Source organism: Apium graveolens, chromosome 9 (assembly GCF_009905375.1).
Source record: "Apium graveolens cultivar Ventura chromosome 9, ASM990537v1, whole genome shotgun sequence".
NCBI classification, from domain to species: Eukaryota; Viridiplantae; Streptophyta; class Magnoliopsida; order Apiales; family Apiaceae; genus Apium; species Apium graveolens.
This window is the reverse complement of record NC_133655.1, coordinates 189,493,877-189,511,830: the sequence shown is the minus strand read 5'-3', so window position 1 is coordinate 189,511,830 and position 17,954 is coordinate 189,493,877. Positions and strand designations below refer to the sequence as shown.

The 17,954-nt window shown below is 32.9% G+C and overlaps 1 protein-coding gene across 24 annotated transcripts; it reads right to left on the bottom strand.

Annotated features, from left to right (window-relative positions):
* Positions 1 to 413: 413 nt before the first annotated feature.
* On the bottom strand, positions 414 to 17,085 carry LOC141683846 (putative 12-oxophytodienoate reductase-like protein 1). 24 transcript variants are annotated; one of them, XM_074488626.1, is made up of 20 exons: positions 17,020 to 17,085; positions 16,847 to 16,948; positions 16,039 to 16,120; positions 15,884 to 15,951; positions 15,730 to 15,797; positions 14,415 to 15,657; positions 13,415 to 13,514; positions 13,259 to 13,326; positions 13,105 to 13,172; positions 8,221 to 8,347; positions 8,065 to 8,132; positions 7,911 to 7,978; positions 7,758 to 7,836; positions 3,238 to 3,357; positions 2,922 to 3,041; positions 2,648 to 2,716; positions 2,345 to 2,406; positions 2,151 to 2,201; positions 1,992 to 2,066; positions 414 to 1,231 (listed from the first exon to the last, which is right to left on the bottom strand). In XM_074488626.1, exons 17-20 carry the CDS (start codon positions 2,345 to 2,347, stop codon positions 677 to 679), a joined length of 684 nt encoding a protein of 227 aa, XP_074344727.1. In that variant the 5' UTR covers positions 2,348 to 2,406; positions 2,648 to 2,716; positions 2,922 to 3,041; positions 3,238 to 3,357; positions 7,758 to 7,836; positions 7,911 to 7,978; positions 8,065 to 8,132; positions 8,221 to 8,347; positions 13,105 to 13,172; positions 13,259 to 13,326; positions 13,415 to 13,514; positions 14,415 to 15,657; positions 15,730 to 15,797; positions 15,884 to 15,951; positions 16,039 to 16,120; positions 16,847 to 16,948; positions 17,020 to 17,085; the 3' UTR covers positions 414 to 676. The 24 variants fall into 24 exon arrangements, with proteins under 24 accessions (XP_074344727.1, XP_074344729.1, XP_074344733.1 ...); XM_074488628.1 differs by having other exon boundaries at positions 2,345 to 2,403; XM_074488632.1 differs by having other exon boundaries at positions 2,156 to 2,201; positions 17,020 to 17,075.
* Positions 17,086 to 17,954: the final 869 nt, after the last annotated feature.

Here is a 17,954-nt window from a genome sequence, read left to right as displayed (position 1 = left end):
GGCACTAAGTTGCGTATATATGTAGTGCAAAACTCAGTCATAACTCATAACAAAGCCTCGAGGAGATCAATCATGGCAGTAAGTTGCGTATATATTTTGAACTAAGAATTTAACTACAAGTTGCCAAGTTGAAAACATTTTCCAATTTCTTAGCCTTCAATTTTTCTTTTTTAAGTGAAGGGTAAAGCTTTATCAGTAAAGCTTTATCAGTAACTGGTAGCTAAAAATTATTCCAAATGACATGACGCCTATTACAGGGTAATTTGGGATATTTTTATTAGATTTGAATTTCTGATTCTGAAGCATTTTTCCAAGGTAAAATTCAACCAGACGTGTAAATATGATATTACACACTTACGACTGATAAGGACAGTTGGTACATAAAACGTCATTATTTAGGGGGAAAAAACCTCTGCACACACCTATAAGGCTGCCATATTTTGACCAGAATATAATTTTCAGATGTGTTTGAACATTATTCACCCTAAAAAAAACTAGTTTGTTAGATGAGAACTTCGCTCACGCTTGTTACCACCCTGCCATGTCAACGAGTAGGAAGACTAAATGGAATGCCACTGAAGAGCCAGGTTTCACCGAGAACAGTTTATCATAAGCATAAACTACAACACAATAATAAATTCCAACTGACAGAATACAACAGGTTAACCTCAGTGTTTCATGTTTTACAGTTAAACACTGTTTGTTTCATCAAGAAACGGATAATCAGTGTAGCCAACCGCTTGGGCAGATCAGCATTTGCCAAGAACAGACGGCCATAGGCAACAAGGTCTGCATGGTTCTCAGCCACTGCATTATTACCATCTTCACTGTCATAACCCTCGGCAACAATAAAATTACCATTAAACGCTTTTCTCATTGGCACGAGACTCTCGGAGCATCTGAATCTTTCTCCCAGAGTTTTCATCCTCGGCTCCACCACGTGCAAGTACAGAATACCAAATTTATTCAATAAATCAGCCATATAAAGTCCCAAAGCTTCAGGATTTGAATCACCTGATTCCATGTAATTTGCACAAGGAGAAAGCCTTATGCCTACTCTATCCGCTCCTATCTCTTCTGACATAGCTTCAACAACTTCCAAAGCAAATCTGCAACGGTTCTCCAAGGAGCCCCCATACTTGTCTGTTCGGTCGTTGATTTGATCTTTCAAAAATTGGTCTATTAGGTATCCATGAGCACCATGGATTTCAACTCCATCAAAACCTGGATTCTGAGAAAGAAAAAGGCACCATCATTGCAAGCAACTTCTACCCATAATTATAGACAGAACAAAACATTCATTTATTTCATTGAAATAGGCCAATGTTTTCATATTTGTAAGTTAAATTTATGGATCCTTCTCTCCCTCATTCCCATCCCGTATACAGAAGTATATTGTATTGAAGAAAATGTCAACTACAAAATCATCCTGCCATCAACAACAACTTGGATTAGAAACAATTTTAGTAAAAGCCGGTTTTCCATACCTTTTAACCCCTATAGTATTAGGTATCGTTCCTTTTAGCCATTTTCTACAATAACAACTGTGTTACCCTCCGATTAGTCCGATATGTCGTTTTCATCACGAAAAGGGCTAAAGGGAACGGTATTCTCTAGGGGTCAAAGGGTACGACTCCATACTTTTGGGGCTGATAGGTATATTGGCCCATACTTTAAGGGCCAAAAGGTCATTAAGCCTTCTCTTTTTCCGGCACTTGTGAATTGTGATTGTCAGGAACAGGTGGTTGCTTACATAACAGTTGCAATTTAAGACCACAAAACTCAAATTTTCTAAACCTCACATAAACGGGGAACTCCAGTAGAGAATGTTGAAGACAATGCCCCAACTATAGTCATTTGTGAAATCTCAGATCTAAAGTAGAACCTAGCTAGCTAGTGTGACTTGAGAGTGAGAAACATTTAGGATTTTCTTACAGCATGCTAACAGAAAGGTATACATCAACACATGTACAACAATGTCTATTTCTTACCTGTAAAAGCACATGCTTTGGATAAATATGTTTTCTGTTGGTTAATAGATCCATTTCGAGGCATGTTAATATATTCTGTTTCAGCTAAGCAAATCAGTTAATATATTTAAACAACCATTGGAGTGACATTAAAATTTACTCTAGAATGAAGTGTGTGACCTTGCCTTTCACCATGGCCCAAACTCCTTCCAAGTCTCTTAAACGCAAGTCCTGCAAATAGAACATTGGATTGTTTGGAAGGGGTTAGTGAACGCAAAACACTATCCTGCCTTTCTTCTTGCAACATGCACATAATTTCTTTTAATAATCGGATGTTATGCAGATCTGCTAAGAGACAAGTGGTTATCACAAACCATTTGTTCTCACTGCTGTCCTAATTGAAAATCCAACCTTGCTTCTTACAGGGAAGGAACTTCTACAAAGCAATAAACTCATGTTAGAGAAAAAGATAAGATAATTAATTACATCAACTCTTGATTTTCCAAAGAATGTGGTTGCAGGTGGGAAGTCAAATAAACTGCCATAAGAAATGGTTGTAGTGTTTATTTCACCCTATACTTCTGTTGCAATTTATTCTCATAAAGTACGGCAGTCAGTTTATGTTAAAAACTGGATTAGCAAAATATACAATATATATGTAAATAAGAGAAAGTTACCTGCAATGAATACAAATACAAGCTCTCCATCAGCATAGAGCAGTTAGGATAACAAAACCATAGCATTTTCTAGCATTCAAAAATGAACTTAATTTCCAAAAAAAGGTTATACCCATTAAGTTGAAAGGTTATTGCTTAGTATTTGCACAGTACATAGAAGATTTTCACATTATTCTATGACTTGTATATATGTACCTAAGTTTTAGTCATTATAGTAATGTTCGTAACTGATAAGATGATGATGCCTAATTCTTTTCGCCTAGAGGAGAATTACCTAAAAATGTTATAGCTAGCCAACCTCGAGCTTAATCAATACACCTTCTTTAAATCACTTTGCACTGAATATGTTTTCTAACTCCGATCCAAGATATAAATCAATCATCTAGTCCTTAACCTACAAAAGATTCCAGAAGAGCTCATGTAAGTTAAAATTGTATGCATCCCCTCAAGGTAAATCCCTCTAATCACAAGCCTGAAAATTTAGAAAAATAAACACGAACCAAAATATGCGGTCCTGTTTTTTTGTACGAATTATAAAGGCTAAATTGCATGAAAAAGAGAAGAGTGAAGGGGAAAAAAATACTACTAACATATAAGTAGGAACACACAGAGGGAGAAAGAGACAGATGTAATGAAAGATAGGTACACCTCCACTTGACACTCCAAAACAGCTCCTCGTCCATTAATGTTGTAAATCCAACACAGTAAACCTTATACAAGGAATAACATCCAAGATAATTTAAAGATTATGAGACCACTATTAGTAGAATAATACCAAAAATTGCACATGAATAACAACTTAAGCAGCACAACGAAGCATATCTATGGAAAATAAAAAAGCTAAAATAGGTTATAGATTAATGGCCTGGTATCGCAGGACCTAGGCTTGAGATCACTTGATCTTTCAAAACGTCAAAAGGTCACCGAAGCGGAATACAGATGATGGGGCCTCCCACTTTGTAAGCATTTTAACCACATATAAAAAAACCAGTAAAAATTGAATTCCAAAGAAAATTATAGTCACTGAAACTCGAATAACTAACTCCAATAGTTAATATGGTTAGATAAATGGATAAAATGATTGCAAGTGCAAATGCAAATGAGCAGAGATGCATATGTAGGGGATGATGGTTCATTTTCTTCTCCACATTAAAGCTGAACCATCATGCAAGGAAATTGAATAAGAACTGGCCATAATATATGAAACAGCAACAAGAAGACCAACAGTTGCAGAAAAAGTTCTAATTTCATTCCTATTATCCCAAAATTATAGAAAGAACACTGGATGCTTTAGAAACTATATAATATAGCAAACTGCAATTCTAGCCATGCCACGTCATACGCCTTGGATATTACTCCCTCTGTTTCTTTTTAATAGTCGCTTGATTTTTATGCACTCATTTCAAAGTGCTTTGACCGCATAGTTAAAATAATAATTTTTAAAATTTTCTTTTTATGAATAAAAATATATTACTTAAACTTTTATTTACTAAAGGAAAATATTAAAAATGATAATTTTTACTATGCGATCAATGAATCTTGAGATGTATGCAGAAAAGTCAAGAGACAGTTAAAATGAAATAGAGATAGTACTTTATATAAATATATAGATAGATAGATATAGATAGATATATAGATATAAAATAGCAAACTGCAATTCTAGTTATGCCATGTCATACGCCTTAGATACTACTTTATAGAGATAAGTAGATATATATAATAGATGAGTCAAACAGTTGTAGCGTTGCCAAATGCCAAGGCTTATTGAGCTCCAGTCACAACATAGCAAAATATTATGGCAACATAAAGGAAATGGCAAGATGAATGGGTCTGTCCAGTTTCGTGGTGAACAAGTAGGGCGCGCAGATGCAAAGTTTGAAGTCCATTTTCCAGAAACAGAGAAAGTGTAAATACTTTTATCCAGTAACTTTACAAAGTGTATATGTCTTTTGCTATATAAAGGGTGATTCATGTGAAGCTTTGGGCATTCTTTTCTACAATTCAAAGATATATAATCTGATATTTATACAGTAAAAAGAAAATGACTAAAATAACTGTGGCGCTGCCAAGCCTTGTTGCGCTCCGGTCACACGAGAACAAAAAATTAATGCAATATGTGTAAAGGAAGAGGGGGAGAACAAGCAGTTTGTCAACTTTCGTGGCGAATATGAAGGGAGCCAAGAGGCATTGTTCGAAGTTCATAGCTCCAGAACTGGAACTGGACGTAGATGCAGTTACAATAACAGGTACCTGGTGTTGGACAAAGATAACTGGATTGCTACCACGGCTGTGAAGCCGGAGGAATACCAATCTAAGCGTTCATGTACACCATTGAGGCCTACTTCTGTGAACGGGAATCCGAAAACAATCCGGCTTATCAATATTCATACTAAAAATTATATGTGCATGTGGCGAGCAGCTAGACCCTATTATGCATGCGTATTGGCAATTCTACTCAGTTCCAGAAAAGGACTCTTGTGATGTGTTTAATGTCATCGATTTGCCACCGGCGTAACTTCCCAAATATGTTCCAATAGGGGATCAGATTGCAGGACAGTATAAGTGTGCAGAAACTAAGCAAGTTAATTAAAAAAGATCCAACACCTGCTAGATGGTCAAAATACTACCAAACACAAAGGTAAGCAACTAGTGGTCCTTGGAAAGTTCCCTTTGTCAATAAATATTCTTTCTACACTCAACTCAAAGACGAATCACTGAATATATCTAGTAGCTATCCACCTCGAATCAAGGTGACAACTTAACAAACATTCCATGCAAGCTCAAATTTAGTGACGTTGGATCAGTAATTCAAGCTATGCCTTCTTTTTAGTTCTGCTAAATCTAAGATATGCTTTTAATTTCTAAATAAGACTTTGATCATAATCCTAAATAATTTTCTATTTTTAAGCTATATTACTTGGCTAGGACACCTATATTTTACATGTCATGTATAAAAATAAAATAAAAAAAGTCCCCATCTTGAGATTATAAAGTAATATTCAAATTTTATCACGTAATAAAGTAAATTTTTCTCAAATACAAGTAGAGTTCATTGACATAAATATTGCTTGAATACAAGTAGTGTATGTATCTATTATTGACAAAACAAAGACAAGTATACATAAAGTTAGATCTATTCAAAAATAATTTAAATATGAAACTATATTGATTTCTCCATGTATAAGTAATTAACACAATTTGTCTCATTTATACACAGACATAATTTAATATGAATTGTACAAAATTATTGGATTGAATGTAACACTATTAATTATAAATCTCACTGTGATTTTGTATAATCTTTTTCTTTCCTAACAAAATTAACAATTTATCAGTAGCATATAGTAGTTTCACAATCATAAAACCCCTTGGCTCCCCATCTTCCTTAAAAATTGGATTGACTGTAACACTATTAAATATAATCATTGGATTTAATACCAAGAAAGAGACTATGGCTTTGTTTCACTCTTCTTTAGCTATAGAACTGAATGTAGCTCTTTTACGGCTCTTCTTTGACTTGGTTATGACTCATTCCCTGAGTTCCCAGTTCGCACTCTCTGCATTGTTTTAACTCATCTCATCTTTAAGCATAAGGTTTAGATATTGCCCTGCAAAAACTGGGCTTCTTCCACTACCAAAATGGCCTAGTGACGGGAATAAACTCGTCTGAGTTGAAGCAAACTCCTGTGAGTTCTTGTGTCCAAACAAGGATCTTACTGCGGGGCTTTTTTCCTATTTATTGAAGAATGTTACATGTCATCCCATTAGTGGATCACATACTTACCCCGTTAACACAAATTTGCTATCATCCGGAACAACTAGGGACTAAATATGTGCAATAATAATGGGACTAAATATCGCAAGCCACTAGTCTTGTTGAGATTCTAGCATACACTTTATAATTTTACAATATTTCTATTTACATATGTATTTCTGAATAAATCTAAACGTCAAAATATAGGGAGCTACATGGACTCTGCTCCTGGACTTAAAGTTGACACTTCTATCAATTGTACTCCATGATGGAAGTTAAGGTTCTCATTTGATCTATTCTTTTAAGGTATTTATTCACATGTTACACAAATGGGTTGTTTAGATAAATACCAACCTATACTTTCCTACCATCAATCTGTCCAACTTGATCTACAAAGTTCTAGACCAAGAGATCTCATGTCCGAGGAAACCTAACACTATAGCAAGCAGGTCCATCTCCTCAGGTACTGTATAAGATATTTGATCAATATCAAGCTTCCATTAACCAATCCAATTGTCATGTTTCCTTTACTTAGATGGGAAAATAATTTTTTTATCACAAACATAGCATTCAGCTACAAACTAAATAAAAAGTCATCATTAATTATTAAAAAAACAATACAACCCGCTATATACAATAAGTCATCCTATATTATTTAAAAAACCTAATTCCCATGAAATCTAAACAACTTTCCACCATAATTAAAGCATTCCCAGGTCACTTGAGGATGCAGGTTTTGACGGTTTAAGTCACATATTTTTTACTTATATCACGCGAACTGTAGGACAATGGCCAATATTAGGTCTCAACTTGTTATCTAGAGAACTACTAAACTATAATTAGTAATTTCTGAAGCCCATAGCCTCCACGTGCAATTTGACACAATCTCAAAGTCCAAATTTCTGGTCCATATTAATCTCAAGAAGTACGAAAAAAATCTGGTCGAGGAATGAAGTTGGAAAGAAAAGTGTTTGATTAAGACCATATTCTGAAGTTCCTGATTCCACATAAACTACATATCAGCGGTTTTATTTAAAGCTGTTTTCCAAACCCTTAACGCCTAACTCATAAGCATATGGTACTCCTCAGCCACAAGCATTAACGACCGTTGACTCTAAAAAAGCGATTCAGACTGGAGAGTTCACTTGGACCAATCACGAGACTCTGGTTTCTACTGTTCTAAAGACCGGCGTGAAATTCCAAGTTCTAGTGATTTTAAGAGGTCCCTCAAAGTTCATTAATCAGAAAAATTAAGAATCTCATGAATTATGTGTTCTATCCTCATCAAGATCCAATACCCTAAATACAAAGAAATGTTAATAGAGTACAAACAAATATTCTTACAGAAGTCATTACCAGTAGCCACAGTAGCCACCACTAGCATGAGCATGCTAATTTTAAAATACAAATAACAAGACTTTTTTTCGACCCAAACCTGCAAAAGATATCAAAACAAAATCAATTATTAAAGTTTAATTATAGATATATTAAAATATACATAAAACTTACCATATAATTTACCGAAAACGTCTCTTGCACCAAGTACGTTAAAGTCATCGTCAACATCACTTTTAATCCTGCAAAATTTACCAAATAGTAAAATTTAATTATAATTCTATAAAAATATAAAATGAATAATTTAAATTGTCTTCGATCAACTTGCATGTGCGACGTTGCTTCTCTCTTTCCCAAGTACATCAAATAACCTTGTAGAAGGACTAGAGCAAAAGCCTGTCAAAATAAAATCAATCTCATTTAAACTAATTTTTAATCAAAGTAAAAATTCAATCAAAATGATTTAAAAATTTAAAGGACTAACCTTGACCTCTGCAACCCCAATAGGCCTTGACTTCACTTTATAATCACCAAGAACACTTTGCAGGATCCCCTTTACGATGTGTTCATAATCTAGCCCTATTCTATATTGTATAAAAGATAATACAATCCTACGGAATAATACACAATTTACTAACACGTCATATAATTTCTATACATATCTTAACTAGTAAACACGTAATCAAAAACACGATATTAGAATTGAGGACTGTATAGTACAGTTATCAATATTTTAAACGGATCCTAATAATACATAAAATACAGTAAAACTCCCCGATTCGGGCAATAAATTGTAATTTTGTGGTTATGCTTGAATTTATAAAAGGTTTATTACATTTTGGATTGAGCTTGAGCTAGTTTCCATTAACTAGTATAAGAAACTTTCTCAAGGTGCCTACGTACCCTATCTAGTTAATCAGGTATCAAATCCACGTAGTTCTCTACTTTGAGGTAGTATGTTGTTTCATAAACTCAAATGTTATCAATTAAAGATATATGTGAACTTATTTGAAAGATTGCGGATTTATTTGATTTGCGCGATTAATAACTTAGAGAAACTATAAGATTTTGTTTCAAAATTTACAAGATTAAAATATATCATAGGTGTTAGATTTAGGTATTCATTTCTTTATTTAGCATGACTAAAAAGCATGCATTATTTAGGTGACAGCCGAGGTCCCGGAGATGTGGGCATACTGCTTACTTTATTATTAACAACTTATTTATCATTCTACATAATCTAGATATTTAACCCACTTCATAATAATATAGTCCATATAGTACCGTAATAACTTGTTACAACCGGTATTTCTAAATCTTATATATATAATTGTGTGTTTATAATTAAGATTTAAATTGTGTGGAATTATAAATGTGGATGATCTATATGTTGAGTACCAAAAAATTAATAGTTTAATGTATTAGTTTATATAAAAAAATTTGAAAGGAAAATCTTATCATTTAGTATTTTTAAATGATAATCAAAAGTACTTCATTTATATGAAAAATCGATTTTAAAAATCTTTTAACAATAAATTTTCAAATTTTATATCATTAAATTTCTAAAATCATAAGCTATTTTATGGCATATATTTTGTGATTTATGGATGTGCATTTATATTTATAGAAATTGTTTTATATAAATTAGTTGATTTTTAATTTGCAAATTACTTAGTTGTCCATGCATGCATTTTGCTCCCAAACACAAATTAAGAGTAAACTTGGAATTTCCAAACCCACTAACTACTAATTCACTAGCCAAATTACTACCTTATCCTTGCATGCAAAATAGCACAAGTTTGCTTGAAGGTTACTCTTGTCAATTCTCAATTCCACTCACTTCTTTTAGTCAAATCAAAATAATAAAAATCAAGTACAAGATGTTATAATCATCAAACTTCACTCCACCCTCACCTCACTCTCTCCTCCCTCTCCACTCTCTCTCTCGGCAAACCCCCCCCCTCTCGGCCATTCCCTTAGCCGAAGCCCACCCCCTCCTTTTCTTCATTTTTCATTCAAACATCCTTCCATTTAAGTAATCTCACTCCCCATATCTTGTTCTTTAATAATCCAAAGAGTTTAGGGTGAAAAGTTTATGTTTTGATCTTGCATGTCATAGTTTTAACTAGAACTCAAAATATAATCTTGATCCTCATGGATTTAAGGTTGTATTATTGAGAGAACTACAAGGAATGGTGAAATGCCAAGTCATGAGAGTGAAACTCTTGTTTATATGGTCATTTCCCTTCCATTTCATTCGGCCATGACCATAAGGGAGCCAAATGAATGGTTCTTAATGGTGTTTCTTTGTTGCTTTGTTGATTTTTGAATGTTTATGTGATAATAGCTTGGTTTTGGAAATAAAAACTTGATAAAACTCTTTGCATGCTAAGTGATCACATAGTTATGGTTAATGCTAGGCTTGCATGTTGATTTTATTATGAAATTATTTTGGAAACCATATTGTTTTTGGCTTGTAAACTCGAAAGCATGCATGCATAGGTTCAACTCATGATTTTCGAAAGTTCTTGATCATTTGGTTTGATTTTTGTTAATAATCTCTAATTTCAGTTGAGTTAAGATATCAAATATGATTTGTGCTCCTTGTTATGTGTTTTTGATTCGTATATATTTGAAGGATTTAAGTGTTACTTTCGAATTTGAGATGACTTGTAATTAGTATATTGTGTTAACTCTTGTTTTGCTATATTGCACCTTAGGTAAGGATGATCTCCACTAAGCCAATGTTGTGTGTGGGAGTGTTAGTTCAGTAGGTTGCCTTGGTTGGGGTTTGGTTTGAGTTTTGGTTGATGTTTGGTTTGGTTTGTCAAGTGGGAACATGGTGAAAAGGGGTACATTAGAGTCTGCGGAATTTCAGTTTGGTTCCATGAGGTTTAGAGTGAGATTTGACCTTGTCATTGTAATGCACTTTGAGGCCCAAGTCACCAGAAGCTAGCACTAGGAATATACTTTAGATTTCAGGTGTTTATTAGAGGTTTGTAGGTTGTTTGGTTAGGTGCACGAGTGAAAACACTAAATCTGTCCAGGGGACAGTTTTGTTGCAACTAGGCCTTGGTTAGCCCTAGTTAGAAGGAGTGTCAGATGAGTTTTTCCAGCCAAAGTTCATAGGAATTGAGTTAGAATTATGTGTCATAAGTTAGTGCAAATCAGGACACTTTTCTGTCCAGAAAACAAGGGAACATTGGACTTTAAGCTTAGGCCCAGGTAGGCCCATGCTAGGCCCTTGAGCCACACCACGTTTGGGAGTTGCCTTATGATCAGAAGAGTCTAGTGTAAAAGTTTGGGAGGTAAACTTGAAGTGTAAAGGTGTCAATTGTACTCAAAAACCCATTGGTGTCATCCTGAAATCACTATAATGAGCACAATCACTTAACCTTTGGTTTTAGGGCACTTATGAGTGAGGCCTAGGTTGACCATCATAATTGTAAGATAGTATGAGGTCAGTAGAGTGTAAGGCCTAAGTCAGGGTCCATATGAACTTGATGGTTTAGAAAAGGCATTTCGAGTTATGAGGTCGATATTAAGAGTTTTGGCTAGTTTGGCATAACTAAGTGACTTGAGTAAGTGGAGTGAGATCTCCGAGCCTAGTGATACAATATAGTGTGTGGATATATTATTATGTACTTAAATGTGTTATGTGAACATGTGTGGCTATGTGAACTATTATGCTTATAAGGTGATTACAAGTGTGTATGTGTATATAGGCCTAAGTGCCAATGTGCGTAATTTCGGTTTGTATTTAGGTTGAGTTAGTGAGTATATATTATAATGGGGTTATTATTATTTTGTGTAGGCTCTCGAGACGAGGGTAAACTTGCCATTAAAGTCGAGTGAAGCTCCAGTTGCTCCCACCTGCCAGTCAAGTCAAGCCTTTCTCAAGGCAAGTGTTTCAACCTACCTTTTGTTTATACTGCAAATGTGTGTTAGCCCAGCTTTAATATATGATGCGAGTATTCTAATTCACCTTGGTATATATGATCCGAGTGGTTTCAAATCTATCTTTCGTATTATATGCAAGTACCATGAACCCTCAAGTATTTATTGCAAGTAGTTTAACTTTACTTGAAGATTTCTATGCAAGTAATTCAAAAGTCATACCATGCTAATATACCAAAGTAATTGTGATGTTGAACCCTGTCCAAGTTATACTCAGTAACCTTATCTTGATACCTAAAAGTCAGTTATTCCTTAAAGTCGTTCATGATTGCTTGATAACCCTATTCTTACCCCTAAAACATGATTACCCTGTTATACTTTGAACTGATGCTCACCTTCTTTATATTTTAATACCTATGTCTTATCTGGAACCATTACCTTGAACCTAGTTTGACTTAGTTCCTTATTACTATCCAACAACCCTGTGAAACCTCATTGTCAGATTCCTTGAGAATAGAAACTTTGCGATTCCATTTGATAAGGTATCAGTCTCGTTGATCATGGCTTTAAAGTTGATCTAGAACCCTTGATAAAGATGTTCATTGTTTAACCGTCACTTGGCATCAAATAAATTTTTAAAATTTAAAAGTTAAAATTTGGATTTTCAGTCCCAAAGGGGGACAAATATTTTCTTTAAATAGTGGATCTGGACTGAGACGCAAGTCCTTTCCCCTCTTAATTTGCAGGCTTGAAGGTTGCCTAGGGATCCCATTAATGTTTTAGAACCCAGCGAGGTTCGGGATTACTTCGCGGCTGATCACCGGCTGTAATCCGTAGCATCATAAAATGGTTTTTGATAAAGAATGGTTTTGAATTGTTTTATTACAAGAAAAGATGCCATCACCCTGAAAGTTTATCTCTTGATACTATATTGTTGAATCTTTCATTTCCATTGTTATTCTTTCATTCTTGTTTATGTATATTATAGCGCTTGTTGAGCATTTGGCTCACTACTTGCTTTCACCCTGATATTACAACTAGCAGATATGGTTAGATTCAAGCAGACAGCGCGTAAGACCTGTGATGCCGATTCGTATGTTCGAGCTCAGGTTGAATTAGTGATCGTTTTGTGTGAGGATTCGATAATAAAAATCAGGTTGTAATAGTTAATAGTATTGGGTTGTTCCAAACCTTAAACTGTAAGATCTTGGATCCGGTTGTATTTACTTCCTTTTGTTAACTATTGTAATGATTGTATAATATCTATCGTTAAATTGGGGTGTGACATAACTATAACACAAAGTTACCCTAATAACTACAACACTATAACAATAACTTATCATAATAACTATAACGAGCCGTTCTAAAAAAGTTCTACCAAGGTCCTTTTATACACCCAAACCTACAAAAGATATCAAAACAAAATCAATTATTAAAGTTTAATTATAGATATTAAATACATAAAACTTACCTTATAATTTACTGAAAACGTCTCTTGCACCAAATACGTTAAAGTCTTCATCAACATCACTTCTAATCCTACAAAATTTACCAAATAGTAAAAGTTAATTATAATTCTATAAAAATATAAAATGAATAATTTAAATTGTCTTCAATCAACTTGCATGTGCGACGTTGCTTCTCTCTTTCCCAAGCACATCAAATAACCTTGTAGAAGGACTAGAGCAAAAGCCTAACAAAATAAAATCAATCTCATTTAAACTAATTTTTAATCAAAGTAAAAACTCAATCAAAATGATTTAAAAATTTAAAGGACTAACCTTGACCTCCGCAACCGCAATAAACCTTGACTTCAATTTATAATCACCAAGAACACTGTGCAGGATCCCCTTTACGATGTGTTCATAATCTAGCCCTATTCTGTATTGTATAAAAGATAATACAATACGGAATAATACACAATTTACTAATACGTCATATAATTTCTACACATATCTTAACTAGTAAACACGTAATCAAAAAACACGATATTAGAATTGAGGACTGTATAGTACAGTTATCAATACTTTAAACGGATCCTAATAAATACATATAATACAGTAAAAAACCCCGATCGGCCAATAAATTGTAATTTTGTGGTTATGCTTGAATTTATAAAAGGTTTATTACATTTTGGATTGAGCTTGAGCTAGTTTCCATTAACTAGTATAAGAAACTTTCTCAAGGTGCCTACGTACCCTATCTAGTTAAGTAGGGATCAAATCCACGTAGTTCTCTACTTTGAGGTAGTATGTTGTTTCAGAAACTCAATTGTTATCAATTAAAGATATATAGGAACTTATTGGAAAGATTGCGGATTTATTTGATTCGCGCGATTAATAACTTAAATAAACTATGAGATTTTGTTTCAAAATTTGCAAGATTAAAATATATCATAGGTGGTAGATTTAGGTATTCATTTCTTTATTAACATGACTAAAAGCATGCACCATTTAGGTGACAGCCGAGGTCATGGAGATGTGGGCATACTGCTTATTTTATTATTAACAACTTATCTATCATGCTACATTATCCATATATTTAACCCACTTCATAATAATATAGTCCATATAGTACCGTAATAACTATAACACTAAGTTACCCTAATAACTATAACACTAAAACACTAAGTTACCCTAATAACTATAACGAGCTATTCTAAAAAACTTCTACCAAGGTCCTTTTCGAGACGCTTTATACACTCAAACCTACAAAAGATCTCAAAACAAAATCAATTATTAAAGTTTAATTGTAGGATATTAAAATATAAATAAAACTTACCTTATAATTTACGGAAAACGTCTCTTGCAAAAAGTACGTTAAAGTCTTCGTCAACATCACTTCTAATCCTGCAAAATTCACCAAATAGTAAAAGTTAATTATAATTCTATAAAAATATAAAATGAAAAATTTAAGTTGCCTTCGATCAACTGGCATGTGCGACATTGCTTCTCTCTTTCCCAAGCACATCAAATAACCTTGTAAAGGGACTAGAGCAAAAGCATTTCAAAATAAAATCAATCTCATTTAAACTAATTTTTTATCAAAGTAAAAATTCAATCAAAATGATTTAAAAATTTAAAGGACTAACCTTGACTTCACTTTATAATCACCAAGAACACTGTGCAGGATCCCCTTTACGATGTGTTTATAATCTATCCCTATTCTATATTGTATAAAAGATAATACAATACGGAATAATACAAAATTTACTAATACGTCATATAATTTCTATACATATCTTTACTAGTAAACACGTAATCAAAAAACACGATATTAGAATTGAGGACTGTATAGTACGGTTATTAATACTTTAAACGGATCCTAATAAATACATATAATAAAGTAAAAATCTCTGATTCGAGCAATAAATTGTAATTTTGTGGTTATGCTTGAATTTATAAAAGGTATATTACATTTTGGATTGAGCTTGAGCTAGTTTCCATTAACTAGTATAAGAAACTTTCTCAAGGTGCCTACGTACCCTATCTAGTTAATTAGAGTTCGAATCCACGTAGTTCTCTACTTTGAGGTAGTATATTGTTTCATAAACTCAACTGTTATCAATAAAAGATATATGTGAACTTATTTGAAAGATTGCGGATTTATTTGATTCACGCGATTAATAACTTAGAGAAACTAAAAGATTTTGTTTCAAAATTTACAAGATTAAAATATATCATAGGTGGTAGATTTAGGTATTCATTTCTTTATTTAACATGACTAAAAGCATGCACTATGTAGGTAACAGCAGAGGTCCTGGAGATGTGGGCATACTGCTTACTTTATTATTAAAATCTTATTTATCATGCTACATTATCCAGAAATTTAACCCACTTCTTAATAATATAGTCCATATAGTACCGTAATAACTATAACAGTAAGTTACCCTAATAACTATAACACTATAACACTAAGTTACCCTAATAACTATAACGAGCTATTCTAAAAAATTTCTACCAAGGTCCTTTTCGAGACGCCAATACCTCTCAAACATAGTTGCAACATGGTTATACACCCAAACCTACAAATGATATCAAAACAAAATCAATTATTAAAGTTTAATTATAGATATTAAAATTTGCATAAAACTTACCTTATAATTTACTGAAAACGTCTCTTGCACCAAATACGTTAAAGTCTTCGTCAACATCACTTCTAATCCTGCAAAATTTACCAAATAGTCAAAGTTAATTATAATTATATAAAAATATAAAATGAATAATTTCAAATGACTTCGATCAACTTGCATGTGCGATGTTGCTTCTCTCTTTCCCAAGCACATCAAACAACCTTGTAGAAGGACTAGAGCAAAAGCCTGTCAAAATAAAATCAATCTCATTTAAACTATTTTTTTACCAAAATAAAATTCAATCAAAATGATTTAAAAATTTAAAGGACTAACCTTGACCTCTGCAACCCCAATAGACCTTGACTTCACTTTATAATCACGAAGAACACTATGTATAACCTTGACCTCTACAATCCTATGGAATATTACACAATTTACTAATACATCAAATAATTACTATACATATCTTAACTAGTAAACACGTAATCAAAAAACATGATATTAGAATTGAGGACTCTATAGTACAGTTATCAATACTTTAAACAGATCATAATAATACATATTATAAAGTAGAAATGCCCAATTCGGGCAATTCATTGTAATTTTGAGGTTATGCTTGAATTTATAAAAGGTTTATTACATTTTGGATTGAGCTTGAGCTAGTTTCCATTAACTAGTATAAGAAACTTTCTCAAGGTGCCTACCTATCCTTCTTAGTTAATCAGGGATCAAATCCATGTAGTTCACTACTTTGAGGTAGTATATTGTTTCATAAACTGAACTGTAATCAATTAAAGATATATGTGAACTTGTTTGAAAGATTGCGGATTTATTTGATTCCCGCGATTAATAAATTAGAGAAACTATAAGATTTTGTACCAAAACTTACAAAATTAAAATATATCATAGGTGGTATATTTAGGTATTCATTTCTTTATTTAACATGACTAAAAGCATGCATTATTTAGGTGACAGCCGAGGTCCTGGAGATGTCGGCATACTGCTTACTTTATTATTAACAACTTATTTATCATGCTACATTATCCAGATATTTAAACGACATCATAATAATATAATCCATATAGTAATAACAATAACACTAAGTTACCCTAATAACTATAACACTATAACACTAAGTTACCCTAATAACTATAACGAGCTATTCTGAAAAGGTTCTTCCAAGGTCCTTTTGGAGAAGCCAATACCTCCCTAACATAGTTCCAACATGGTTATACACCCAAACCTACAAACGATATCAAAACAAAATCAATTATTAAAGTTTAATTATAGATATAAAATATACATAAAACTTACCTTATAATTTACTGAAAACGTCTCTTGCACCAAATACGTTAAAGTCTTCGTCAACATCACTTCTAATCCTGCAAAATTTACCAAATAGTCAAAGTTAATTATAATTCTATAAAAATATAAAATGAAAAATTTAAAATGTCTTCGATCAACTTACATGTGCGACGTTGCTTCTCTCTTTCCCAAGCACATCAAACAACCTTGTGGAAGGACTAGAGCAAAAGCCTCTCAAAATAAAATCAATCTCATTTAAACTAATTTTTAATCAAAATAAAAATTCAATCAAAATGATTTAAAAATTTAAAGGACTAACCTTGAACTCTGCAACCCCAATAGACCTTGACTTCACTTTATAATCACCAAGAACACTATGCAGGATCCCCTTTACAATATGTTCATAATCTAGCCCTATTTTGTATTGTATAAAAGATAATACAATCCTACGGAATAATACACAATTTACTAATACGTCATATAATTTTTAAACATATCTTAACTAGTAAACACGTAATCAAAAAACACGATACTAGAATTGAGGACTGTATAGTACAGTTATCAATACTTTAAACGGATCCTAATAAATACATATAATAAAGTCAAACTCCCTGATTCGGGCAATAAATTGTAATTTTGTGGTTATGCTTGAATTTATAAAAGGTTTATTACATTTTGGATTGAGCTTGAGCTAGTTTCCATTAACTAGTATAAGAAACTTTCTCAAGGTGCCTACGTATCCTTCTTAGTTAATCAGGGATCAAATCCACGTAGTTCTCTACGTTGAGGTAGTATGTTGTTTTATAAACTCAACTGTTATCAATTAAAGATGTATGTGAACTTATTTGAAAGAATGCGGATTTATTTGATTCGCGCGATTAATAACTTAGAGAAACTATAAGATTTTGTTTCAAAATTTACAAGATTAAAATATATCATAGGTG